The sequence below is a fragment of the Triticum urartu genome, chromosome 7A (assembly GCF_056163025.1).
Source record: "Triticum urartu cultivar PI428250 chromosome 7A, HENAU_Tu73, whole genome shotgun sequence".
In the NCBI taxonomy this organism is placed as follows: Eukaryota; Viridiplantae; Streptophyta; class Magnoliopsida; order Poales; family Poaceae; genus Triticum; species Triticum urartu.
The window spans coordinates 68,128,080-68,155,767 of NC_141879.1; the positions used below are offsets into that span (position 1 = coordinate 68,128,080).

The 27,688-nt window shown below is 44.2% G+C and overlaps 1 protein-coding gene across 7 annotated transcripts; it reads left to right on the plus strand.

Annotated features, from left to right (window-relative positions):
• The first annotated feature begins 22,564 nt into the window (after nucleotides 1-22,564).
• On the plus strand, nucleotides 22,565-23,875 carry LOC125522592 (dormancy-associated protein homolog 3). 7 transcript variants are annotated; one of them, XR_015611122.1, is made up of 4 exons: nucleotides 22,565-22,948; nucleotides 23,028-23,333; nucleotides 23,523-23,611; nucleotides 23,711-23,875. XR_015611122.1 is itself a non-coding variant. In XM_048687639.2 (4 exons), exons 1-3 carry the CDS (start codon nucleotides 22,708-22,710, stop codon nucleotides 23,548-23,550), a joined length of 393 nt encoding a protein of 130 aa, XP_048543596.1. In that variant the 5' UTR covers nucleotides 22,566-22,707; the 3' UTR covers nucleotides 23,551-23,565; nucleotides 23,711-23,875. The 7 variants fall into 7 exon arrangements, 3 of the variants coding, with proteins under 3 accessions (XP_087392074.1, XP_048543596.1, XP_048543595.1); XR_015611123.1 differs by having other exon boundaries at nucleotides 23,523-23,565; XR_007289846.2 differs by having other exon boundaries at nucleotides 22,566-22,948; nucleotides 23,210-23,333.
• Nucleotides 23,876-27,688: the final 3,813 nt, after the last annotated feature.

Sequence of the window (27,688 nt, forward strand, 5' to 3'; positions counted from 1 at the left end):
CGTAGTCCCTGTTTCGAGTTGCAGATATTAGCAACAGAACCAATATCAAATACCCGGGTGCTACTGCGAGCTCTAGTAAGGTACACATCAATAACATGTATATCACATATACCTTTGTTCACCTTGTCATCCTTCTTATCCGCCAAATACTTGGGGCAGTTCCGCTTCCAGTGACCAGTCTGCTTGCAGTAGAAGCACTCAGTTTCAGGCTTAGGTCCAGACTTGGGTTTCTTCTCCTGAGCAGCAACTTGCTTGCTGTTCTTCTTGAAGTTCCCCTTCTTCTTCCCTTTTCCCTTTTTCTTGAAACTAGTGGTCTTGTTAACCATCAACACTTGATGCTTCTTCTTGATTTCTACCTCCGCAGCTTTCAGCATCGCGAAGAGCTCGGGAATAGTCTTGTTCATCCCTTGCATATTATAGTTCATCACGAAGCTCTTGTAGCTTGGTGGCAGTGATTGGAGAATTCTGTCAATGACGCAATCATCTGGAAGATTAACTCCCATCTGAATCAAGTGATTATTATACCCAGACATTTTGAGTATATGCTCACTGACAGAACTGTTCTCCTCCATCTTGCAGCTATAGAACTTATTGGAGACTTCATATCTCTCAATCCGGGCATTTGCTTGAAATATTAACTTCAACTCCTGGAACATCTCATATGCTCCATGACGTTCAAAACGTCGTTGAAGTCCCGATTCTAAGCCGTAAAGCATGGCACACTGAACTATCGAGTAGTCATCAGCTTTGCTCTGCCAGACGTTCATAACATCTGGTGTTGCTCCAGCAGCAGGCTTGGCACCCAGCGGTGCTTCCAGGACGTAATTCTTCTGTGCAGCAATGAGGATAATCCTCAAGTTACGGACCCAGTCCGTGTAATTTCTACCATCATCTTTCAACTTTGCTTTCTCAAGGAACGCATTAAAATTCAACGGAACAATAGCACGAGCCATGTATCTACAATCAACATAAACAAGCAAGATACTTTCAGGTACTAAGTTCATGATAAGTTTAAGTTCAATTAATCAAATTACTTAAGAACTCCCACTTAGATAGACATCCCTCTAATCTTCTAAGTGATTACGTGATCCAAATCAACTAAACCATAACCGATCATCACGTGAGATGGAGTAATTTTCAATGGTGAACATCGTTATGTTGATCATATCTACTATATGATTCACGCTCGACCTTTCAGTCTCCGTGTTCCGAGGCCATATCTGCATATGCTAGGCTCGTCAAGTTTAACCTGAGTATTTTGCGTGTGCAAAACTGGCTTGCACCCGTTGTAGATGGACGTAGAGATTATCACACCCGATCATCACGTGGTGTCTGGGCACGACGAACTTTGGCAACGGTGCATACTCAGGGAGAACACTTCTTGATAATTTAGTGAGAGATCATCTTATAATGCTACCGTCAATCAAAGCAAGATAAGATGCATAAAAGGATAAACATCACATGCAATCAATATAAGTGATATGATATGGCCATCATCATCTTATGCTTGTGATCTCCATCTCCGAAGCACCGTTATGATCACCATCGTCACCAGCGCGACACCTTGATCTCCATCGTAGCATCATTGTCGTCTCGCCAATCTTATGCTTCCACGACTATCACTACCGCTTAGTAATAAAGTAAAGCATTACATCGCGATTTCATTGCATACAATAAAGCGACAACCATATGGCTCCTGCCAGTTGCCGATAACTCGGTTACAAAACATGATCATCTCATACAATAAAATTCAGCATCATGCCTTGACCATATCACATCACAACATGCCCTGCAAAAACAAGTTAGACGTCCTCTACTTTGTTGTTGCAAGTTTTACGTGGCTGCTACGGGCTTAAGTAAGAACCAATCTCACCTACGCATCAAAACCACAATGATAGTTTGTCAAATAGACTCTGTTTTAACCTTTGCAAGGACCGGGCGTAGCCATACTTGGTTCAACTAAAGTTGGAGAGACAGTCGCCCGCAAGCCACCTATGTGCAAAGCACGTCGGGGGAACCGGTCTCGCGTAAGCGTACGCGTAAGGTTGGTCCGGGTCGTCTCATCCAGCAATACCGCCGAACCAAAGTATGACATGCTGGTAGGCAGTATGACTTATATCGCCCACAACTCACGTGTGTTCTACTCGTGCATATAACATCAACATAAATAACCTAGGCTCGAATGCCACTGTTGGGTTTCGTAGTAATTTCAAAAAATTTCCTACGCACACGCAAGATCATGTGATGCATAGCAACGAGAGGGGAGAGTGTTGTCTACGTACCCACGCAGACCGAGTGCAGAAGCGTTGACGCAACGTAGAGGAATTAGTCGTACGTCTTCACGATCCAACCGATCAAGCACCGAAACTATGGCACCTCCGAGTTCGAGCACACGTTCAGCTCGATGACGATCCCCGGACTCCGATCCAGCAAAGTTTCCGGGAAGAGTTTCGTCAGCACGACGGCGTGGTGACGATCTTGATGTACTACAGCAGCAGGGCTTCGCCTAAACTCCGCTACAGTATTATCGAGGACTATAGTGGCTGGGGGCACCGCACACGGCTAAGGAATAGATCACGTGGATCAACTTGTGTTGTTTCTGGGGTGCCTCTGCCTCAGTATATAAAGGAGCCAAGGGGGAGGGGGCGCCGGCCAGGAGGAGGGCGCAGGAGGAGTCCTACTCCTTCCGGGAGTAGGACTCCCCCCCCAATCCTAGTTGGACTAGGATTCCCCGAGGGGGAAAGAGGGAGAGGGGGGCCGGCCACCTTCTCCTAGTCCTAATAGGACTAGGGGAGGGGGGAGGTGCGCAGCCACCTTGGGCTGCCCCTTTCTCCTTTCCACTAAAGCCCATTAAGGCCCATACGGCTCCCGGGGGGTTCCGGTAACCTCCCGGTACTCTGGTAAAATCCCGATTTCACCCGGAACACTTCCGATATCCAAACATAGGCTTCCAATATATCAATCTTTACGTCTCGACCATTTCGAGACTCCTCGTGATGTCCGTGATCACATCCGGGACTCCGAACAACCTTCGGTACATCAAAATGCATAAACTCATAATATAACTGTCATCGTAACCTGAAGCGTGCGGACCCTACGGGTTCGAGAACAATGTAGACATGACCGAGACACGTCTCCGGTCAATAACCAATAGTGGGACCTGGATACCCATATTGGCTCCTACATATTCTACGAAGATCTTTATCGGTCAGACCGCATAACAACATACGTTGTTCCCTTTGTCATCGGTATGTTACTTGCCCGAGATTCGATCGTCGGTATCCAATACCTAGTTCAATCTCGTTACCGGCAAGTCTCTTTACTCGTTCCGTAATACATCATCCCGCAACTAACTCATTTAGTTGCAATGCTTGCAAGGCTTAAGTGATGTGCATTACCGAGAGGGCCTAGAGATACCTCTCCGACAATCGGAGTGACAAAACCTAATCTCGAAATACGCCAACCCAACATGTACCTTTGGAGACACCTGTAGTACTCCTTTATAATCACCCAGTTACGTTGTGACGTTTGGTAGTACCCAAAGTGTTCCTCCGGTAAACGGGAGTTGCATAATCTCATAGTCATAGGAACATGTATAAGTCATGAAGAAAAAGCAATAGCAACATACTAAACGATCGGGTGCTAAGCTAATGGAATGGGTCATGTCAATCAGATCATTCAACTAATGATGTGACCTCATTAATCAAATAACAACTCTTTGTTCATGGTTAGGAAACATAACCATCTTTGATTAACGAGTTAGTCAAGTAGAGGCATACTAGTGACACTCTGTTTGTCTATGTATTCACACATGTATTATGTTTCCGGTTAATACAATTCTAGCATGAATAATAAACATTTATCATGATATAAGGAAATAAATAATAACTTTATTATTGCCTCTAGGGCATATTTCCTTCAGTCAAACCAAGAATGGATCTCCCTCAACCTGGCCATCTTGACCTGGTTGCCGCCGGCGATCTTCTCGATCTGCTGCCGCATCAAGGTTCTTGCTTGGATGGAAGAGGGGGTGGATGTGGAAGACGAGAAGAGAAAAGTTGCGGCGGCGAGGAGGAGGAGATGGCTGCGGTGGATTTGGAATGTAGGAGAGGCAGGAGATGGCTGCGATTGTGTAATGGTGATGGAAGAGGAGAGGACCATGGCGGCGGTTTTGCATTGGACGAGAGGGGCGGCGTGTGAAATTTTTTCTTATGACTAAAATGCCCCTATATTAAAATGTGTCCCCATATTGTCATTAGTACCGGACACACAAGTTGTAGTACTTTCAAATACTTTCATCCCAGTACTACCGAGTACTACATATGTGTGTGCTGTTAGATTGAGACAAACTAACGGATCCAAAAAAGCCCAACCACTGTAAAACTTATAGTTCCAAATTGTCCATTTTATAACTGCTTTCTTGCCATGGAAGTAAACTTTTCATGTTTCTCCATCTTGTTAATTATTCGCAAAGATGTTGATTACTCTCAGACGGGAGGAGTAGATTTGAGCTGCAGTCTACAAGTCCAAGTTATTTTTTTTAGGATCAAGGTCGAAGTTACGAGGCTCAAAACTAAGAGATGTTCTGATAGACATCAGTTTCAGTGGAAAACAATTGCTGGGAAGTTTCAATGGAAATTGGGGCCTATGAACTCAATGGATGCAGCAGGTACACTTTTTTTAACAGACATCACATATTGGTTCCTTGGAAAAGAGTCTACATGGGACCGATTGCTCTCATCCCTCGATTGGATCCGCGTCTTTCTCACCTCTAGGAAGATTCTCTCGAGAGCGATCGCGTACCCACCAAACCTAGTAAAACGTGTCGGTCCACCTCGCTTTTTGGGCACAATTGTGACCGCTGTGACATGGGCCTCCTCCTTTTAGTCGGTGGCAGAATCCTCTGCCGACATAGAGGTGAGAGTGACGATGGAGCATTTGGCAATATCCCTGGGAAAACAACAGCATGCCCACTCGACTAAGTATGATGGGTCGCTCCACCTCACCTTCTCGATGTGGTTACGGCAGCCACGGTAGTGGCCTACTCCTCAAGATCAGTGTCAAGGCTCAGCGGCGGGGTGGCGGGGGTACAGAGGAGCCTACCTTCTCGGATTGTTGTGGTGGCTTCCATGAGGAGGAGACAAGTTCCTCAGACATCACTGGCCTGTGAAGTCATGTCCAGTGGGGGAACCTGTTGCCACCATTTTCGACTAGTAGATTGTGGAGAAAAAGAGCGCCAGGGAGTGGAGAAGGGACCTTGCAAGGGTTTGAGGGCTATATTGTCTATGCGTCAGACATACCGAAGGCAGTTTAGGTTAAGAAAATACCTCACATATTGTCTAGGCATCAGACATACCGAAGGCAGTTTAGGTTAAGAAAATACCTCACATACTTTCAAGTTGAAGGCAGTTTTGAACTGCCTCCAATAGTGTGTCGTCTCATTGGAGGTGGTTTTGATTTCGTAAACCGCCTGAGCAAGAAAGTTAGAGACAGTCGATGATTTTAACATTCCTAACCGCCTCCATGGAAAGCCTATAATGACCATTTTGTACTAGTATACGATTATTATATTTTATAAAATCTCAAATTATAGTCTTGATTTAAAAAAATCAAAAATATTGTCCCACCGTTCTCGTAACAATGAAGAGTGAATCTTTATCCACGCCGTGACCGAAGAGGCCATTTTCGTCCAACTGTGGACTGAAGATGCTCTTTTTGTCCACATGTGGCCCGAAAAGGTACCCTTCGCTCCCAGCACACAACCGAAGAGGAAGTTTTCATACTCTTCATTCTAACTCAGAACGAAAAGAGTGCAACTATATTAATGAATGGCTACCCATGTCCCTGCCGCTCTGGAGCTCCCTTTGCTGAACCCTCATGCCAACAAGACCGTATTAATGACGAGAATCCATTTAGACGAAGAATAGCTTGAATTGTCCATCGTGAAAATAAATTTTGCCTTGCAATCTACATCGACCGTCACAAGCCTACATCATGCTCGATGAGATATTTTTCAATTACTCTCATCCATCGACTTATCTAATTGTTGTCAACCTCGTATTGAATTGTGCCTCATCCTATTGTTGGCAACGGTCGTGTGCACCATGATACGTGCCATCCGCGGATGTGAACTGGATGTGGCCAACTCTGGCAATAACAATAATATGAAGAGGATCAATCTCTAGGAGGTTGGCGGCATCTAATAAGTAGTTGTATGCGATAAATTGGAAAATTTCTCACTGAGTGTGATGTAGGCTTGCGATGATCGATTTGTACTGAGAGGTGAAATTTGGCCTCCATGATGTACAGTTCAAATGGCTCTTGGTCTGAATGAATTCTTCTTGTTGATGTGATCCTGGTGCTATGATGGTTTGACAAAGAGAGGATCTAGTGTGCAGGAAGTGCACGCATGTGGCTGCATTTGGCACAAGAACTCTTTGTGCTTGCTTAGAAGGAAGAGTGTCTCTTCGACTGGTGTGCAAAAGAAAGGGCACCTCTTCAGCCCACATCAACAGTATTTCACATGTTGATGAAGTACCACGTGGATAACGCCAGAAGTAGGTACGTTACCACTGTCATGCCTTCTTGGCCAAGGCCATCAAATTGATTTTTCGCTAATAAAAAATTATATGTAAGCCAGACAAAACTGCATATAGGTACTCAGCAACTTAATTAACTAGTTTAACTCCACAAATCTACATAGCTAGGTAGTACTCATGAAATTAATTATTGACTAGTTCAACTTCACAAAAGTTACTTGTTAAAGAACTAAATAATTCAACTTCACAAACTACATCATCATTCCATAGCGAGCCTACTGGATGGTCGATCATATTTCTTTGTCAAAGATTAACTTCAACTGACGAATCTTGTGTCTATTTTTCTCTCCATTTTTTCTGAAATGAGCTATCTCCATCTTGATCTCATTCCTCTCAGACCTAACGAGTTTTCTCTCATTCTTCAGCTTACCCCTCTCCTCGATCAGCTAATCTCTCTCGTCCCTCATCCTAACAGTCTTGCCAAAGAGATCAACCTTCTCATTCAGCAGCCTAACCCTTCTCCGCCTTCAGCGTGACATTCGCCTCCTGCAGGGCCTTGATGCTATATTGATGAGACACTAAGAGGTCGCGGCTCTGCATCTCCACATCATATACCTCCTCCTGGTTGCCACCAGCATTGGCGATGACAAGTCAGCGCCAACTACAAAATAATGACTAGTCTCAGTGCCAACCACAAAACATATATGAAAATTGAACTATATGAAGCTTGGTAACTATTCATGTCATTATACCATGCATTTGACAATCGCATAGCAACATTAATATATGTATCAAAGCAGAAGTTGTATAATGTGTGAATATAATTGGATGACTATATAGTAAATTACTTCATCAAGTATCCTACAAATGTAGGAGGACATCATATAACATTGCACAGAACAAACAAAAATTATTATATCGAGAAAGCACAACACATATAGTTTAGATAAGTGTTCCAAATTCTCAACGACAATAAGAAGTTATTCCAAATTTAACAACACAATTGTTCAAATAAGGTGAAGTTGAACATTACATAGTTCCAAAAAAAATTATTCAAATAGGACCAAGTTCAACTAGACAAACATGGCAACCTTTTCTTCTATAGTGACATATACGCTATCTTTCAAACCACACTTCATACATTTCTTTTAGCAAGTACTTCCTATGAACATATCGAAGCTCCTCATCACTAAATCATCTCAAACTCTTCGGTACTCTCTGCGTACTAAGATAAGCTAGGCCAAGACAAACTGACTAATTTTACATTACTAAATCTAATTGTACACTACTAATTTTATACACAAATAAACCAAATCCACGGATTCCATGGCATCCGCGGACGAGGAAGATGGTACGGGAGGGGAAGAAGATGTGCACGCGCCTAGGGGCGGGGGGGGAGGAGGGGGGAGGGGGTCTCAACTGCTGACCCAGAGGTGGCGGCGATGAGCGGTGTGGTCAGGAGGTGGCAGCGGCGCTGCTTAAGAGGGGGGACGAAGTGAAAAAGATATGATGGGGTGAATTAGACTTAGGTTTTTTTTATTGGATATAGTAGTTTGAAGATGGACTGGTGATGTCGTGGTAGGCCCATGACATAACAAATTGTAGCAAACAGAAGAAAAAAAACTCAGCGAATATCTATTGCATGACCAAAAAATACTATGTCAGCACTAATCTAATAGCGATGACGTACAAAATATGCCAATGCCAGCACTATTTAAAAAAATAGTGCTGGTTTTGATCGAAAATGACGCGCCGCCAACAAAAGTTGTAGATGGCCATTTCTCCACTGGTGAAATAATCCTTAAAAGTCTTAAAAATAATTAAATCAGGACTATAGTTTTGACATTTCATAAAAGTATAAAATTCCCAATGTTAACATCAACGTTATTATCATATACTCTTATAGTAGTTAAAATAAGTTCAATTGGACTATATGCTAGAATTTGCTGATACAAATCAGCATGAAATCCATCTCGGCCAACTCATTTGTTTGTCTGTGTGCCAAACACATACTCCTGTAGTACCTCAAAGGTAAATTTCCTAGTCAATATCTCCTAAAACAAACTAGATTGTTCTGACTTTCCAAATAATATTGGTTAGAAATCAGTTATAAAATCAATCGCATTAGATTGTCCTTCAATAACTCCTACATCTTGGTAAGGCTGAGCAGTTGTGTTTTTCTTTTCGTCTTCCATTAGCCATAGGTATTTTCCCTTCATGGAATTCCATCTCATGATATCTGTGGAGTGATTTCATTTTCTCCTCTTTTAGAATGATCCTTAGGTATTTTGACATTGTTGTTGTACAAATTGTCCTCAACTATTAAACCTTGGGATTCTTCTAGCCCGTCCAACCCATCTTATGCTTTCGGAGAGATTTTTTCAGCTTCCTCTGTTCAACTTGAATATTTATGTTTCACCCCTTAAGTTTTTTCCTTGTATAATTTTTACTGCCAGATATCTAAACAAGTAGCACTACGATATGTTTCTGCCAAATCTAACCTACTAGTATATAATAAAGTCAGGTCTATAGAACCAACAATTCTCAAGTTTGAAAACTTCGTAGAATGTTGGGTAGTTCCCCCTAGGAGATTAGTATATGGGTACAGCCAGAAAGATCCTTGGCTAAATAAGTAGCACTCACTAGAGGAAACTCATCTCCCTAAGTAGGGAAAACCAAAACTCTATCAAACTTTTCAAAAGTGGGAACTTCCATGTTCTCTGATGACCAGGTATATTTCACACCACTAGGAGCATCTCTAACCAATCCTTGAAAAATCATTTATAGGAGAAAAATAGGCTGCTAATGAGACATAACCGAACTCTCAAAGGCCAAAGAACGTGCTATCATGTTTAAGAACCCGAACACAAGATGCCACGGCAAAAATGTTTTTGGAGCTCACTCATGGAGAAATCTTGACCCAAACGGAGACCTCTCTTCGGAGTGATGGTGGTGGCCTTGTGGATGGTGGTGGTTGCCATGGAGATGGGAGTGGTGGTCGTGTGGATGGGGGTGGTGGCCGTGGAGATGGTGTTGGACAAGGAGGAGATGGTGGTGGTGGCCGCGTGGATGCTTGTGGACGTGGAGATGGAGATGATGGAGATGGTCATGATCTCTTTGGTGACAGTGGTGTTTGAGTTCGTGTTGCATGCCTTTGGTTGGGCTCGATCCGTGACACAAACATACTATGTTGTGGTGATTTTGGATCAAACTTGATCGATGTGGTGCCTTTTGGATGAACTATTTCCATGTTTTAATTTGAATTGGCAACTATATATGCGTTTTTGGTTTGTGCATGTTGAATTTGAGTCACTCAGATGATTGATTAAATAGCATGCAATTGTTTGAAATCTATGTGGCTAGGCTAAATGAATTGAGCCAAAAATATGTCCTCCTCTAAATATAGGGAAACAATTAGGCCCTGTAAAAGGTTGATGGAAGCGCTGAACCCTTAGCTCGGGCCGCGGTTGTATATATATGCTGTATGTCGTGGCTTACAAGAACCGATCGAGAAGAGATCGATCGTTATTGTTACAGGAGGTTGAAAGAGATAAAATAGAAGAAGAGATAGAAAGAGATACAAGTTAAACAGCTTTCCTATCTCTACACAATATCTTCTAACACTCCCCCTCAGTCTAAACCTTAGGAAACTTGCGCAAGGTTAAGATTGTACTTGAACTCATCCAACCTCCTCATAGTGAGAGGTTTTGTGAATCCATTAGCAAGTTGATCTCGAGTAGGTATAAACTGAATATCAAGTAGCTTTCAAGCCACTCTTTCTCTGACAAAGTGGAAATCAACTTCAATATGGTTGGTGCGTGCATGAAAAACAGGATTAGCTGAAAGATAAGTTGCTCCAATATTATCACACCATAATCTAGCAGCTTTAGGAGCCTTGATTCCAAGTTCATATAGAGCAATGTCTATATCCACATTACTTCTGTTGTAGCATTCGCCAAAGCTTTATACTCAACCTCTGTACTTGACCTTGAGACAGGATCCTCTTTTATTGCACTCCATGATATGAGATTAGTTCCCAGAAACACAACAAAACCACCTGTAGACCTTCCATCATCAGCACACCCTGCCCAGTCTACATCAGAATAAGCAGTAACAAGTAGAGATGGAGACTTGGTAATCTGAAGTCCAAGTCCTCCACAAAACTTAAGATACCTTAAAATCCTCTTAACTGCAGTCCAGTGAGTTGTTCTAGGTGCATGTAAATACTGACATACCTTATTCATAGAGTAAGAAATATCAGGACGTGTAAGAGTTAGATATTGTAAAGCACCCACAACACTTCTATAATTTGTTGCATCTTCTGATCCAAGTGCTTCTCCTCTCTCAATTGTAAGTTTTTCAGAAGTTGAAGTTTGTGTACTCACAGGTTTACAATTGTGTAGTCCTACTCTCTTGAGTATATCAGAAGTGTACTTTTCCTGCGTAAGAAGAATACCATCTTTGACTCAGTTGACCTCTATGCCAAGAAAGTAGTGAAGATCACCCAAGTCCTTGAGAGCAAATTCCAACTTGAGATCTTTAAGCAAACAAGTGGTAGCATCTGAACTTGAGCTTGCAACAATTATATAATCAACATAAACAAGTACAAATATAGTGATCTTGTCTTTATGATAAAAGAACAATGAAGTATCAGCTTTAGATGGTGTAAATCCAAGTTGTTGCAACTGCATGCTCAACCTTGAGTACCAAGCTCTTGGGGCTTGTTTCAGACCATACAAAGCTTTATCCAACTTACAAAGATAATGTGGTGTGCTTTGATTCTCATATCCAGGTGGTTGCCGCATGAACACTTCTTCCTCAAGAACACCATGAAGAAACGCATTCTAAAAATCTAGCTGCCTAAAATCCATCCTCTGGAAATAGCAATAGACAATACAAGTCGAATAGTAGCTGCCTTAACAACATGACTAAAAGAATTTTCATAATGAATACCAAATCTCTACTTAAAACCTTTGGCAACTAATCTAGCCTTGTATCTGTCTATACTTCCATCAAATTTTCTTTTTTATCTTATATACCCATTTGCAGTCTATAACATTGCTACCTTGCTTTGAAGGTACTAAGTGCCAAGTTCTATTTTTCATGAGTGCATCATATTCTTTATCCATAGCCTCCTTCCAATCTTTATGTGCTAGAGCATCATGCAAATTATTTGGTTCACCAACAGTACTAAGAAAAACACGTTTGCCTCTATCATTCCATATCGTACCATCCTTATACTCCTTATTTTTGACGATACCTGACTGTGACCTGGTGTGACGACGAGGAGCCGAAGATAGAGCTGCTGATGTAGGCGTAGAACGATCCACAGAAGATCCCATCGCCGGATCCAAGAAAGATTTTGCACTGGCTGCTGTGCCTGACACCTCAGATGTCCCCATGTCGGCAGCTGCACCTGCCACGTCATCCTGCGAACAAGTGGCGCTCGGTGATAGGGACGCGCTCGCCCGCGGTGATAAGCGCTCGTCCACGCCACGCGATGATAAGCGCTTTCCCATGCCTGGACTAGCGGGCTCCACCTGGTGGGGGCTGTTGGCCACGCACGCGCATGCACCTGCGCCTAGGCTGGCGGCCTTGTCCAATCGCGGAGCGAGATAGGCAAGGTCCACCTGGTCGGCCACCCGCGCACGAGACGCATGCAGAGGAGAGCGATCCTCCTGGGATTGCGCGCTGCTAGGGACAGATGCGCTGATGCGAGGATCGGCTTGGGATCCAGCGCCGCTGCCAGCAGGATCAGCATGGGATCTCGTGCGTGTCTAGTCCTGATCTGTACACATAAAATGACGACCAAAATCTGCAGAATCACAATTTTCATTGGAATTTTTCACAAGGTCAGCATTATTTAGTTCACCCCGTGATCTGGAAGAAGAGCTATTTCAGCACAGAGGAGAGCTCCTGCATTTGGATGAAGCTTGGCAAATGGAAAGAGATTTTCATCAAAAACAACATCTCGAGAAATATAAATACGTCCAGTAGCAACTTCTAGACACTTATAGCCTTTGTGAATATTCCTATAGCCAAGAAAAACACATTGAGTTGAACGAAACTCAAGTTTATGACGATTGTAAGGACGAAGATTGGGGTAGCATGCACAACCAAAAGTTTTGAGAGAATTGTAATCTGGTTTTTGATTATAGAGACGCTCCAAATGAGTAGAATTGGCAATGACTTTGCTAGGCAAATGATTAGTAAGATATGTGGCAGTGATGAAAGCTTCATCCCAATATTTGAGAGGCATAGAAGCATGAGCAAGTAAAGATAAACCAACTTCAACAATATGATGATGTTTTCTCTCTGCAGAGCCATTCTATTGATGGGCATGAGGACAAGACACATGGTGTGCAATACCAATACTATGAAAGAAGGAGTTGAGCTTCTCATACTCCCCTCCTCGGTCACTTTGGACTGTCAAAAATTTTCTGACAAAGTGTCTTTCAACAAGTTTTTGAAACTCTTGGAATATGGAAAAAAACTTCAGATTTATACTTGAGTAAGTAAATCCAGGTAAACTTGCTATAATCATCAATGAAACTAACATAATATTTCTTTCGTCCAAAAGAATCACGGGCATGGCCCCATACATCACTGAAAATAAGCTCTAAAGGAGCATGAGAAACACTACTTGATCTAGGATAGGGAAGTTGGTGACTCTTGGCACATTGACAAGCTTCACAAACTAAATCACTAAGAGGACTAGGAGACAAAGAAAGATTGCCTTATTGATAACTTGCTTAACAATGACTGAGGAAGGATGTCCTAATCGTTGATGCCACCTTGCCATAGAGGGCCTGATGACGGAGTAGACCTAACAACGCTTGCGACTAAGTGCTCCGGATGTGATGGGGTAGAGGCCTCCAATGCATCTACCGTGGTGTAGAAGTTCCCTTGTTGCCCGATCCTTTATAAAAAAGTAACGAGGGTGAGTTTCAAAGAAGACATTATTATCAGTGGCTAAACGAGACATAGAAGCAAGGTTTTTGTCGGCTTGAGGAACATGAAGAACATCTTCAGAATTAGATCACAGTTAAGCATAGGTGAATTAATAAATGCTTGAGCAATGTGTTGGATATCCATACCTCCACCGCTTGCGATGTCAATCTGATCATTGCCGTGATATTTTTCACGGAGAGCGAACTTCTCTAGCTCACTTGTGACATGATCCGTGGCGCCGGAATCAACGTACCACACGCCATCTCCTCCTTGCTCACGCATGGCTGCAGAAACATGTTTAGCATCGGGAACGTAGTCCTCATCAAAGCGGTGCCAGCAATCCATAACCTCATGGCCGGCCTTCTTGCAGAGTTGGCAGCGAGGGCGACCACGAGAGGAAGAGGAGGAGCGGCGGCTAGTTTTGTTATTGTAGCCACCACCCCCTTATCTGTTGCCAGAGTTGTTGTAGCTGCCGCCTCCTGTTGTTGTAGTTGTAGTTGTAGTCGCTGTCTTGGGAGTTGCCGTGCCCACGCCCACCGCCGCGTTGCGCGTGGTGACCGCGCCCACGACTGGGGCCACGCGAGACGGCGTTGGCGGAGGATTGACAGAAGCTGGCGCCATGAAGGAGGCTGAGGCTGGCGTCGAAGCTCAGGAGCTGGCTATATAGCTCCTGTACAGTGATCGGCTCCACCCGAGCTGCAAGGGCCGAGACTACTGGATTGTAGTCCATGTCTAGCCCGGCTAAGATCTTGGACACGATCTCCGGATCGGAGAGCGCGGCAGCGGTGCAGGCAACTTCATCTGTGAGGCTCTTAATCTTTCCAAGATATTCGGCCATAGTCATGTTACCTTTTTGAAGATTCGTAAGCTCGATGCGGGTATTGATAGCTTGGGCTTGGCTCTGGGCGGCGAACATGTCATGGATGGTGCGCCAGACTTCAGCCGGCATCTGCAGCGTGGCAACTTGTGCAAGAATGTCGCGGGAAAGGGAGCCCTTCAAGTAGCCTTAGGGCTGTTGCTGCTGTGCAAACCAGAGGGATCTCGCAAAGTTCAGTACCTGTTCTTCTTAGCCGTCCTTGGTGATGGTGAGGGTGGACGGCAGTGCCGGACTCTTCGCGTCGAGATAATGTTCCATCTGCGCGCCCTTGATCTGTGGTAGGACGATGGCCTTCCAGAGCAGGAAGTTGCCCCTTGTCAGCTTCTCTTGCGGCGGCGATCCGAGGAAAGAGGTGGTGGAGTTGGAGGTGGATGATGATGCAAACGTAGAGGAGGAGGAGGTGGTGAGCGCACCCATGGTGCTGGGCGTCATGGATGCGGTGGTGGTGGACATGGCTGTGGTCACCTGGTAGCTAGATGCGATCTCTATCCAATCTATCGAGGAAGAGGCTCTATTACCATGTAAAAGGTTGATGGAAGCGTTGAACCCTTTTCTCGGGCCGCGGTTGTATATATATATTGTATGCCGTTGCTTACAAGAACCGACCGAGAAGAGATCGATCGTTATTGTTATAGAAGGTTGAAAGAGATAAAACAGAAGAAGAGATAGAAAGAGATACAAGTTAAACAGCTTTCCTATCTCTACACAATATCTTCTAACAGGCCCGGCCACCGTTGGAGGCAAAAAATTATCCTCCACTAAAGATACTTGCCCGTATCCTCCACTAAATTATAGATGATTGGTTGGAGATGCCCTAATAGAGATTTCCATCAAGACATCCGTAGCGCTACTTGAGTTGAAAAGGATGCTCGACTTGTTGTATCCGCCTGGATTTTTCTTATTAGATGACCTCCTTGTCATGTTAAAATCTCCAACAATAAAACTGGGCGCTTGTAAGGTATTTATGAGATGCACCCGTTCAACCCAGAATTATGATTTCTCTATGGGATGGGCACTGAGAATCACCAAAAACAATCACCACATTCCATGTCAACCCATCGGAAAATATTCAACCTTCTCCTTTTCAACCACATTAAAAGAAAGTATATTAGAGAAGCCGGCAGTCTGGGCCGCCCGCATTGATCTTTTTTGCATTAGCATGATTATTAGGGCATCTCCAATGCTGACCCTCAAACCGCCAGCATCCGTTCGGGCGCAGAAGCCATCCAACGCGGGCTTGTATCGGTCGGTAGGACGGTCCGGACACGTTTTCTCCCGCAAACCAAAAACATCATGGGGGGCTTCGCGGGAGTCCGGACCGCTGCCATGCCCGCTTTTGACGGCCCTAGCCCACCCAAAACTCCTCCTCCCTCCCGCGTGTGCTTCCCGCCCGAAACGATCAGCGTCACTCCAGAGCATCAGTGCCCGCATTCATGCCCAGCAAAAGCGGACGTGACCGCTCACTGGTGTCGGCATTGAAGCAGTGCGCTGACCGATAGAGTGACACCCGCATTGCTTCCTGGTGCAGGTGACCACTCCGCATTCAAACGAGACGACAGCCACTCTCCTGTCTATCTGCCGCCCACATTAATGACACAGGGTTGTCGAGGCCCTACTCTGGCGCTACCCGTCTGTCCCTCTATCGCCCATCATTGCTATATAAACCTCTGCCACGGGCATAGCCGCAGCCATCTGTCTCCGATCCCTCTTCGCACCACTCCCACCATGGATTCCTCCCCCGACAAAGCTCTCAAGGACGGGCTGACGCCGTACCAGGAGAAGGAGTTTCTTGCCATTGCTGTCGGTTGGCTGGCCGGTAGGAGGCTGACGTCCCAACGGAGGACGGAGCCGATGACGAGTCGGCACCACACTCCTCGTCTGTGCAACCCTCCTCCTCCGTGCCACACTCAGTAGTGCTTTGCACCATGACCATCGGCGAGGCCCATGCCCATTCATTACTAGGGAAAAGCCTAGCAGTACCATGGGTTTTTGGCCTATCAGTAGCGCGGGTTGCCGCGCTACTGATAAGGCGCTACAGCTAAAGGTTAGCAGCAGCGTTGTTCAACACACACTTCTGCTAAGTACTTACTAGTAGCGAGTTTTCCGTAATGTGCTACTGGTAAGTACTAGCAGCGCGCCTCTGCGCCCGCGCTACTACTATTATTGCGTACTCTATTTCTTTTTCATTATATGTCGTATTCATACACCACTATACAAGTTTTCATACAATAGCAATTTAGAGATTGTTTTTACATCATAATGAGTTATTACATCACTGGGTGAAAGAATCGTGGACTAGTTTCAAGTGGATGGATCCATCCACTTCAAACTAATCTGCGGTTCTTTCACCCAATGATATAATAAATCATCATATCATTAACAACTTATCATCATAATACATCATTGTCATATAACACCTCCTCATGATCATCATTTTCATCAAATGAGACATCATATAGCAAGTTGGTCACTACTCATAATCACAACTCATCATCATCATCATCATCAACTCTTAACACATTGTAGCACATAATAACACATTTTACCTAGGGCCTACTCCTCTCTTATAGGACCTACTACCTTATCTTAGGTAAAATAGCATAAAAGAAGATAGGCCCTGACTCTCCATTATGGAGAATGGAGATTATCCTGTCTCCAATTCTTGTGCTTCGCACAATGTTGCTTCCAAGTAGCTCCCTACGATTGACCATACATTTTTTCCAATCTTTGATTGTCATGTCTCCATCGGTTTTAGAAATCCGATATGAACAAGAGTCATTCGTAGGATGGCCTAGCAGTAAGTTCAAAACATCAAGGCGGCCTTTCTGAAACATCAGATGAGGCACACAATCCTTCGGGATTTTCTGTTGAAAGATATTGTAATAATTTTGTAGTTAGCAATGTAGTTGAGTTTTACGAGAATTTATGCAAAAGATGCACGGATGTCGTAATAGTAAAGAATCTTACCTTGACATCTCCATGGATGTTACCATAGTTCAACACATGCACTAGTGGCACGTATTGACCATAATGTGGAGGAGTTTGATAATATATATATTGTAATTCTCAAGATCAGTAATAAATGAGATCAGATGATTTTTCTCCTGGTAAGTTAATTCTGAGCCATCGGTGTAATAGGTTCTGTATACCATCTTCCGCACATTCTTTGAAGAATGAAAATAAGCTATCAATGGAAATAAGATATCAACTATTTTGAAATAAACAATATAAATTGTTTAATAACTATGTTTGAGAAACTCACATAGCGGTAGAATTGGAAGCATATCAACAAGGACCCAAATGTCCATATTGTCTTGGGCGATGTCAGAATCACCAAGATCCATGGTGACAAGCATACCCTCATGAAAATCATACATCTTGCCAAGGGCTTTCCAATTCTGGCAAACAAATGGGATACGCTCTCAGAATTGTATAGATTTACATCAAAATCCATACCATGATGGTCCTTAGGTGAATTTTCTTTGTTTCCATACTTTCATGATCTTCAAAATACATCCTCTCCAAGACATAGCGTCTTGCATGGCATGGGATAAGCTACTCGAATTGTAAAAGACGAAAATTACACGTTGAAGTACTAGAAGTAGTGCTTAATTACGAAAAAAACACTTGTCGTCGTTGCGTACCGTTTCAACGTCGAAGGTCTCCTAGAGCTTAATGCTGAAGCGCCGACCTTCGTCCAGGTGAGGCCTGTTGCACAGACCCCGGTCGTCGTTGCGCCAGTCGCACTCCCCGGGAGACTTTCGTCGTCAGATGACGACATTTCCTAGGTTCATAATTCAAAGATTAAACTTGTACAATTAAATATATGTCCTACAAAAACTAAATTAGATCATTATTATTCACCACGGGTTGACTATCGGTCTGCCACTCTTTTCTTGAAAACTCTCAGCTCACGTGGTGTATATATTCGACTGTCGGTGATGGTCGCTCCTCCCTTCGTCCCCAAGTGCATTACACCAAAATATCTAGCATGCCGGAACGAACGAGAAGCGACCCCCACGACAACAGTCGGGATTCTTTGTTTTCTCATATACGATGGAGACTCTCCCTCACTGATTCCTCTCTAACATTTGTGACCGTCGGTGATGGTCGTTACTCCTTCCCCTAGAACATAACAAAGGACTAGCACGAGAAGAAGGAGAAATGACCCCCCCCCCCCCCCCGACAACAGTCGGGATTCTTCGTCCTCTCTCACATATGATGGATACAATCCCTCACTGATTTTTCGACCGTCGGTGATGGTCGTTATTCCTCCTTCCCCTAGTGCATAACAAAGGTCTAGCACAAGGAGAAGAAGGAAAAACGACCCCCACGACAACAGGAGGGATTCTTCTTCTCTCATATATGGTGCAAACTTTCTCCCTCACTCATTTGTTGACTGTCATGTATGGAGCCTTGACAGACTTAAAGTCAACCTGAAATGTCGTTTAATTATCTTTCTAGAAAATCCAGGCCACTCGTAATGTCCTACATATTCTAGCACAAGTCATGCCAAAATTCACCGAAAAATCTGGCATGACCATTGCTAAAAAAGGACATATCGAGCGCCTGCAATTTGCTGGAACGGAAATTAATCAACACTCTGGCAAAACATAGGCCACTCGGAGGTGTAACCTGCAAACATGGCCGACCACTTGGGCAAGCACATATCCTATTTGAGCAACACAAGATATACATGTTTATATCTACATCATATGAGCATTCAAACTTGGTGGTCATTGCATTTCTATTGTTGAAAATATGAACAAAAACATTTCAAAATATCTTATAGGACTCATATTGACATGGAGATTTGGCTGGTCTCACCTCGAGGTCGGAGGCGGCCGGTGACGAGGACGACGACGGGGATGATGGAGGGGCTCCTTGATTTCTGCAAAAACAAAAACCATATAAGCTATCAACTAATCAAATGCATACGCCTTGCATAGTGGGGTCCAATTTGAGCATTCAAAATAGGAGTAGTTCTCCAATTTGAGCATTCAATAAGTAAAACCAAATCATAAAATAAATTAGTATTCAAATTAGCATGCATTCAATAAGCAAAACTAAATCATCTCTTGCGTCCGTACATCATCGAATATTATCACTAATACATCTCGAATAGTATCATACATATAACATCACTAATACAGCTAAAACCCTAGCGAACGACGGGTATCGATGCGGGCAGTGGACACCCAAAGAGAAGGAACCATCACAGGATCATAGCTCCAGTGAGATCCCTGAAGAACCTGCCAGGTATTGGTGAACCTGCCCTCCAGCGCAACCATGCAGCGACGGACGTGCTCGTCCTCCTCACTGACACGGTGACGTACCATCTCTGCAGAGTCCTCAAGCCTCCGCACCGTCACTGGCCCACGCAACCGCCATCGAAGAAGGTTCGGGACAACGATGGGTTAGCTCCTCACCAACCTGCGCCCCCCCGGAAGGTAGCACCTCCCAGTACCAGCCCGGCGGAGCCCAGTCCCGGACATGGCCCCTCTGATCAAGTAGGCCTCCTCCACCGAGTGGACGACGAGGATGCGGGATAGGCATCGTAGACGTCGATGCGGGAATAATTGCTTTAAGTATAAAAATAACAACAAATGTGACATGTTCAAAATATGACATGTCCACTTCAAAACGAATCAACCTAGAATTCTGTTAAATACACCTAAAAACAAACTAGTTTCTATTAATTTTCTTACTAAAAATAAACTAGTTCTATAGTAAAATTTTAATTAGACTAGTTCTATTAATTCAACTAGTTCAACCAAGCACTTACTATAAATAAAAATAAACTAGTTCTTACAAAAAATAAACTAGTTCTATTAATTTTCTTACTAATTCCATTAAACACTTACTAAAAAATAGTAAAAAAAAACTACATTATACAATAGTAAAAAAACTACAGTAAAAACAGAAAAAAAATAGAGATGGAGGGAGGAGGGGTGGGAGGAGGGAGGAGGAGGAGAGAGGAGGAGAGGGAGGAGGGTGGTGGGATCGAAGGAGGGAGGAGGAGGGAGGAGAAGGGAAGGGGAGGGGAGGGGCGGTGGGAGGAGGGCTGACGGCGGAGGATGGAGGAGGGAGGAGGGGGCGGCCGGAGGAGGAGAGAGGAGGGGCGGCCGAAGGAGGAGGGAGGGGAGGAGGGACGAGGGACGAGGAGGGATGGAGGGAGTACCTAGGTGGAGGAGGAGCAGCGCGGCGGCGGCAGACGACGACGGCGGAGGACGATGGGGCATGCGAGGGGAGAGTGACTGAGAGGGAGAGGGAGGGGGTCGGCCGCGTGGGGACGATAAGGTAGGGTTAGTAGTAGCGCGGGTTCGAGAAAAGCGCTGGTGCTATGGAGCATAGCAGTAGCGCTGGGTACGATACGCGCTGCTGCTAAGTGGGGCCAGCCATATGCGCCCAGTTCAAGTTTAGCAGAAATGCGTTGTGCTAGTACACGCTACTGCTAAAGTGATAGTAGTAGCGCCGTTTTCTCACACGCGCTGCTACTAAGTTGCAGTAGCGCCTCATTTTGACCAGCGCAGTAGTGATTACATGGACATTGTGCGGGAGGAGTGGGAGAAGAAGTTCCAGGAGGCATAGGCCGATGCCGCCTACAACCACCAACTCCTCTAGGAGCACCTGCAGCGGACGAGTATCTCTCTGCCAGGAGAGTGAGCATGTCGGACGCACACCCGGCAGAGCAGGCGGCGCTGCCGATTTTCTACCGTTCCGCCCGCGAAATCCGCCTCGCCTGTGGCGGTACTGCTAGCGGGCGGCGAAACTGGTGGCGGCCTACTAGGAGTGCAACGAGGATGCGGGCAAGGCGGTGTTCGGTGATACCGACGACAAGGACGACATTGCTGGCTCCGCCGAGGCCGCACCTCGCCAAGACAACCACGAAGCCATCACGTCCGCGTGCGGTGCCGGCAGCGAGGAAGAGTAGTGCACGGTAGGTCGCTGCCACTCAGGTCCCAAATAGGCCACTGCTACTCCCCTCTCATCGACGCCAAGCTTGGTGGGCTCAGCATCTGTGGCCGATTAGTTGCTTGGTGGCGACGTGAAGGCAGACAACTTCACTTTCCGGGTGTCCGGAGGTGAAGCCGGAGCGCCGAGGCGGTACTAGAGAAGGCGAAACTTCAGTTTCTCGGGGCTCAGGCTAGTCATAGTGAAGATTAACTTACACTAGTAACATGCATATATTACTGGTCTATATTACTACCTTCATAGTAGGTATTGTCATAGGTGTGATAACATAAATGTCTTCATTTATTACTCTGTAGACTCATTTTGCATTGGGAAGCTCTATGTGATGGTAATATATTATGTTACTCTATTTGCCTCTCTTTTCATTAACTACTTGCAACATCATCATTTTTGTTTAGGTGGCATCTATATGTTACTGCCTATATTACTCCCACTATGACCATCCTCATAGCCGGAGATGAGGAATGGGTGCCGGCGATTATTTAGATTATGTATTAATTATGCCTCAAGAGCCGAATGAGCACCGCTTAGTTTATGTAAATGTAATAAAATACGTCATGTTTATATGAAATATGCCCATGTTCGCATGAATTTCATTCGGTTTGTTGCAAAAGTGTTTGAAATGTATACGGCTAAGGTTGTATGGCAGCCTCCGGCATCTGTATCCACAGACTGATCCCCCTCTCCGCAGACAGATGCGAGAGAAAATTTGCGGGACGCCGTTTGGGATGCCCTTAAAGCAACATCGAAGAAGATCATTGCAACTCGACACCAGAGCTCTCACTTGTTTCTTCTTACCACATGGCATGTGTGGTAAGCAAACAAAAGATCCCAATATTGTTTCTTCTTCGATACTATCCGCATCGTCCTCCATTTCAGCCGTGGAAATTAAAGGTCGAGCCTATCCTAATTCCTAAAAGAAACGAATCAACATCACCGCGATGCAATATTTCAACTCTGCGCATCTCATTTGAAGAGCCTTTCGTTTTCCCTCTCCAAACCAACCCAGCCCGGGCCCGGCCATCAAGGACTAGACCCCACTGCTGGAGACGACATAGATGGTTGATGGTCATGGTAGCCGGCATTGGTGGACCAATCAAATGCATGTTGCAGGAGCGGCAACACTCCACGTCGTCAGCGAAGATCCGAATCCTGCCGAGCAAATCAGCGCACGCCTGTATTATTCATCCCCATCCACCTCTGCTGCTCTATAAAGAACCTCTCGGCCGCGGCCTATCGGAGCCCCGAAGGCCACTCTGACTCGCGCTCTTCCCTCTCTGTCCCTCTGGCTCCCAACCAAGAAATAGCCACGACGGCGACACGTCTAGGTAGACGGAACGGAACCGGTTGCGTGCTGTACGGAGCATGGGGCTCCTCGACCAGCTCTGGGACGAGACTGTCGCCGGCCCGCGGCCGGACCACGGCCTCGGCAGGCTCCGCAAGTACTCCTCCTTCTCGCCCTCGACCGCGGCGGCCGCGGACGTCGCGCCGGCGGTGACCCGCAGCATCACTATCGCCCGGCCGCCATCTCTCTCGGTGCCATCCGGCGAATCAAGCTCCGCGACGCCGTCCCCGGCCAGCGCGCCGGACTCCCCGTTCGCAGCAGGTGGGCCTCCTCCTCTGTTTCTTGGCCTCTCCCTGTGATTTCCATTCTTTAATTAGGATCGGTCTGTGACTCTGTGTAGTGTTGATCGACCGTGATCGCTTCTGTTGGATCGGCGATGCGTCGCTTGTCCCTCGAGCGCGATGCAGCCACAGAATCAGATCCGTGACCACTGTCCCAGTCGCAGAAATGTCGGGAAATTTGCTGTTGAACCTGAAATTCCCCTCATTAAATTGATGTTCTATCTGAATCTTTATGCTGCAGCTACCAGTAGCATACGGAAAGTGGACGGATGGAGGGCGTTCCGCCGGAAATCCAAGATGGCCAACGTCGACGTCGTCCGGGCGGAGGCGACCGTCGGGCCCAGGAGCCCCACCGTGTACGACTGGTGCGTTTAAACGTCGCCCTCGCTCTCACTCCATCCTCCTTGCACCATACCAATGATGATCCATACATAGATACTACCTACTGGATACTATGTCTGACCAATCATTCAGAAAAATAGAACATAAGAACATATGGCACGGTTCACCGTGGTAGGTGGTTCCGTTCTAACTCTGGGTCGGTGTGCTTGCAGGGTGGTGATCAGTTCATTGGACCGATGAAGCAGCACGCCCAAGGTACGAAATAATCGACCGATGCCGATGAAGCAGAGGAGCTTAGCTGGTGTGTTTGAGGCCGTGTGTTCGTCATGTCATATGCATACCTGCTGTGTAATCGTTGTGTTAATTAGATGCACTTTCCTTCTTCTTCTTTTTTATGTAGTTGTGCGTCCCTTTGGGCTGCGAAAGTATGTGATGGCAGTAGCTCCGGTTGAGGCAATCGAGATGTTTTGCCTTCACGAGGCAAGGCACCTTTTGGTGTGTGTGGAGGAGATGAGCGCTGAAATGAGGATGCAATGCAAGTGTACAATCATGCTTCGTTTTCTTACTATCATTGTCCATGTACTGTAATTGAGTACCATGTGTGTCTGGAGTTAAATGCAACAAATCACCCTAAATCATACCGGCCAATGGAACAGACGCCCCCTTAGTTGGTTATAAGGGTCGGGTCTTTTGGGCCTTATGGGTGACTGCGAAAATAAGTTTCCCTCTACCCAGCTTATGGATGGCCAAACAAAAGTGCTTGAGAAAGACCAAAAAGCAATATGGATGTTTCCTCATAGTCAAAAAATATGAAATAATTTCAATTAAAAAGAACAGTTTGTAAGGTGGACATTAAAATAATATGAATACTTTTAAGAAAGGTGGACATTTTGAAAATTCATCACCATTTTTTCTGTACATTCATGAATCTATATCTATATCTATAACTATATCTATATCTATACCTACTAATAAAGGAAGGTGCGTTTCGTCAATTTTTTCATCTGTTCACCGCCGAAAAGAATTTTTGTCAATCTGAGTTGCTACTAAATTCTAATGCCTTTATCTGCTAGAAAAACATTTTTCTTACGTGGGCCGCGCGCTGTGGCCCAGCGAAACCAGCCCACTTATTTTTCTGTCAACGCAGTTGGGAAAATTCTATTTTCTGCACTCGGCGATAAATAGTAAGAGTTTCCCACAGGGTAACCAATAATGGGTTGGCCCATATTTCTTTTTTTCCGTGTCTTCTATTTTTATTCCCCTTTCCCTATCTCTTTTTCCCTTCCAAGTTCATTTTTCTTTTAAAACTTACTCCCTCCGTCCGAAAATACTTGTCATCAAAATGGATAAAAAATAATGTATGTAGAACTAAAATACGTCTAGATACATCTCCTTTTATCCATTTTGATGACATGTATTTCCGGACAGAGGGAGTATTTCATAAATTAAAAATTCTCAAAAATTGTTAAGAATTAAAAAAATTGGAAAATCTTCTGAATACCAAAATTTTGTTGCTATTTTGAAAAATATTCTGCATGCAAAACATTTCCTATTTTTTAAAAAACATTTCCTATTTTTTTAAAAACATTTCCTATTTTTTCTAAATTGTTCGGCATTTCTATAAATAAAATGGCAAAAAAACTCAAAATTCTAAAAATCTTCTTATTTTAGGAAATTAAAAAATTAAAAATAATGTTCGTGTATAAAAGATCAACATTTTCTAAAAATCTTGCGAATTCTCAACAGATGTTCCTATTTTAAAAAATGTTTACAAATTCTAATAATGTTCATATTTTTATAAAAAAATTGGTGTTTTCTGAAAATGTTTGTGAATTTTAAACCCTTTCATATTTTGTTCACGTTTTTTTCGAATGTCTACATAATTAAAAAAACTATTCAGGATTTGAAAAAATGTTCATGTGTCCTACAATATTCAGAAACTTCATACCTTAAAATCCCTTGATTGAAATGATTGAAAGGAAGAGTAAATTGAATAACTCATGGACCTTCTCTGGCGTATGATGACGTAATAAAACTCTTAAATGCCCTCGATCAATGAATGGAAAAATAGCGTATTGATTCCTTCACACGTGGCGATACCGAAAAGCTAAATGTTCCTTTTTCGCGTGCACATAGGATTTTGCTTGCACATATAGTTCTCACTGACTATAAATGCATACTATTTTATCTCCCGTTGCAATGCACGGACATATGTGCTAGTATTTTAATAAACCATGAATTTTTTTAAAATTTTGTGAGCATTTTCTAAAAGAATCAAAAAGAAAAATAAGAAAACAGATTTTATTTACAAAGAGTAATATAAAAATTGAATAAAAAAGTTAATCAGATATAGAATCCTACTCAGGAAATAAAACCAAGAAGAACAATTCTGTGAACTGGTGGTGGGGAACTACGAGAGGATGAAAGAATACTGGAGGAATAGGTCGATCCAAATTACAATCCCATAGATGTGTGATTTCCCGACATTTAGTCACAAGTTGCTAAGAACTTCCTATTATTTGCTTATAGTGAAGAAGAGTAGTCTTTTCATACAAACCGCACACTCTGATATCCTATGGGCCTCGCCCAATTAGCTTTCATTCGCTTAGCATTGAGGAGTTTTTTTTTCTTACTATTTTCTTGTAATGTTTTTAGGGGTCTGCTGTAATTTTCTCCAGGACACGTTATATCTACTATTTTCGTTCGTTTTCCTTCCAATAAATAGTTTTTTGTTTTATGTCTTATTTCCTCTTCTTCGGGTTTTAGAATTTTTTTATAAAAAATATTTGTTTTTTATGTTTTATTTTTAACTAATAATTATTTTGCAAAATATTCGTGTTCATTCAAGAAATCATGGTTTTTTAAGAAGTATTGAGCTTTCTAAATTAGTAACATTCTCTAAATTTGTGAATATTTTTAAAATTTCGTGAGTACTTTTAAGTTCTTAAGGTTTTTTGAAAGTTAGAAACCTTTTACTGTTTGAAACACAACTTTCCCTAAATTTGTAAAAACAGGTAGCTGGTTTTTTCTCACCGCCTGGTGGTTCTCTTTTTTGCCGTCAGGAACGAGCGAGTGCATTGTTTCTTTTTTCCTTTTGTTAGAACATGAGGGGAGCAGCATGGGAGTGTTGTTCCGCCTGCCCGATTCCCGCCTATCCATCGCAGATGGCGATGAATAAGAGTTCCAATAGAGAAGTGACTGCGTGCTGGGCACAGGAATCACTGCCGTAGAGGAAGCTCAACGGGAGTGAGTACGTGCTGGGCACCCGAAAAAGAAAAAAATATCATATACGCGTGTTTTCTCGCGTTCGTGATCTGAGAAATTTAGGTCCCCTCGTCTTTGGCTGTCATCTTGGCGCTAGAGGTGTCGGACCTCGGATCTTGAAGACTCTATGTTCTTTGTCAACGTCTTTTTTTTGAATCGGGCATAACCCCTTTCCATTACTTTGACATAACGGAAATACAGAGTTCCGAAACTGAAGCTACCAAGGAAATTAGAAAGGGGAAAGCGAGTTCAGAGCATCCTTGGGAAACCCACTGCAAGCACCCGTCATCGAGCAGCGTACCGTGGGGCGAAAACCCAAGGACACCCAAACGCAATCTAGACCTAACCAGGAGAGTTCAACAAGCTTAAGGCTACCAAAAGGCTCACGCAGGAGCGATACCACATGCTCGCGCAGGAGCAGAAACAAGTAGTTTTAATAAAGCATGGCCAAGGACCCAAAGACGAAACAGCTCCACCGTCGTGATCCATTTACTGGCCACGCCCTTTCAATCAGTACTGCGCCCTCTCGCCTGATGCCGCACAGATCCTCATCATGTTCGAAGCGTTGGCCCTACTCCAGTCATAATACATGCCCAATAAGACATGAAGCCACATGCAGAGTAAATTGCTGCGAAAGGAGTCTGTAACTTTTTCCCCTCGAAGGTAGCCTGATTGCGACAATTCCATATTGCCCAGCAGATGGCCGCAAGCCCGAACATGTAAAACTTTTCCCCATCTGGGAGGAAGACATAGCACCAAGAGAAGTATTGCCAAATATTATTCGGGTACTTGTCCGTGCCAAGAACACACCCCACCGTCCTCCAGATTACCCTGGCCACATGACAAGTGAAAAACAGATGCGTCGACGTCTCTCTGTCCCTACAGAAAGAGCATCTGGGGTTGCCTGCCCAATGTCTTCTGCTCATGACGTCCCTAGTTAGAATAGCGTCCTGGAAAACTTGCCATAGGAATATTTGGATCTTTAGGGGGATTTTTTTTGCCAAATCCACCTATAATTACACCCTGTCATGTTTCCCTCCAGGTGATCATACACTGACTTGGTCGTAAAAAATTTCTTCTTGCCTAGGTTCCAAATAACCTGATCAGGTTCCTC

Bases quoted from the DNA above. Each gene is read 5' to 3' on its own strand.
- LOC125522592 (XM_048687638.2), top strand. From the start codon at position 22,708: ATGGGGCTCCTCGACCAGCTCTGGGACGAGACTGTCGCCGGCCCGCGG. The intron at 22,949-23,209 runs GTGGGCCTCCTC...TTTATGCTGCAG, and splicing joins GGACTCCCCGTTCGCAGCAG to CTACCAGTAGCATACGGAAA. The intron at 23,334-23,522 runs GTGCGTTTAAAC...GTGTGCTTGCAG, and splicing joins AGCCCCACCGTGTACGACTG to GGTGGTGATCAGTTCATTGG.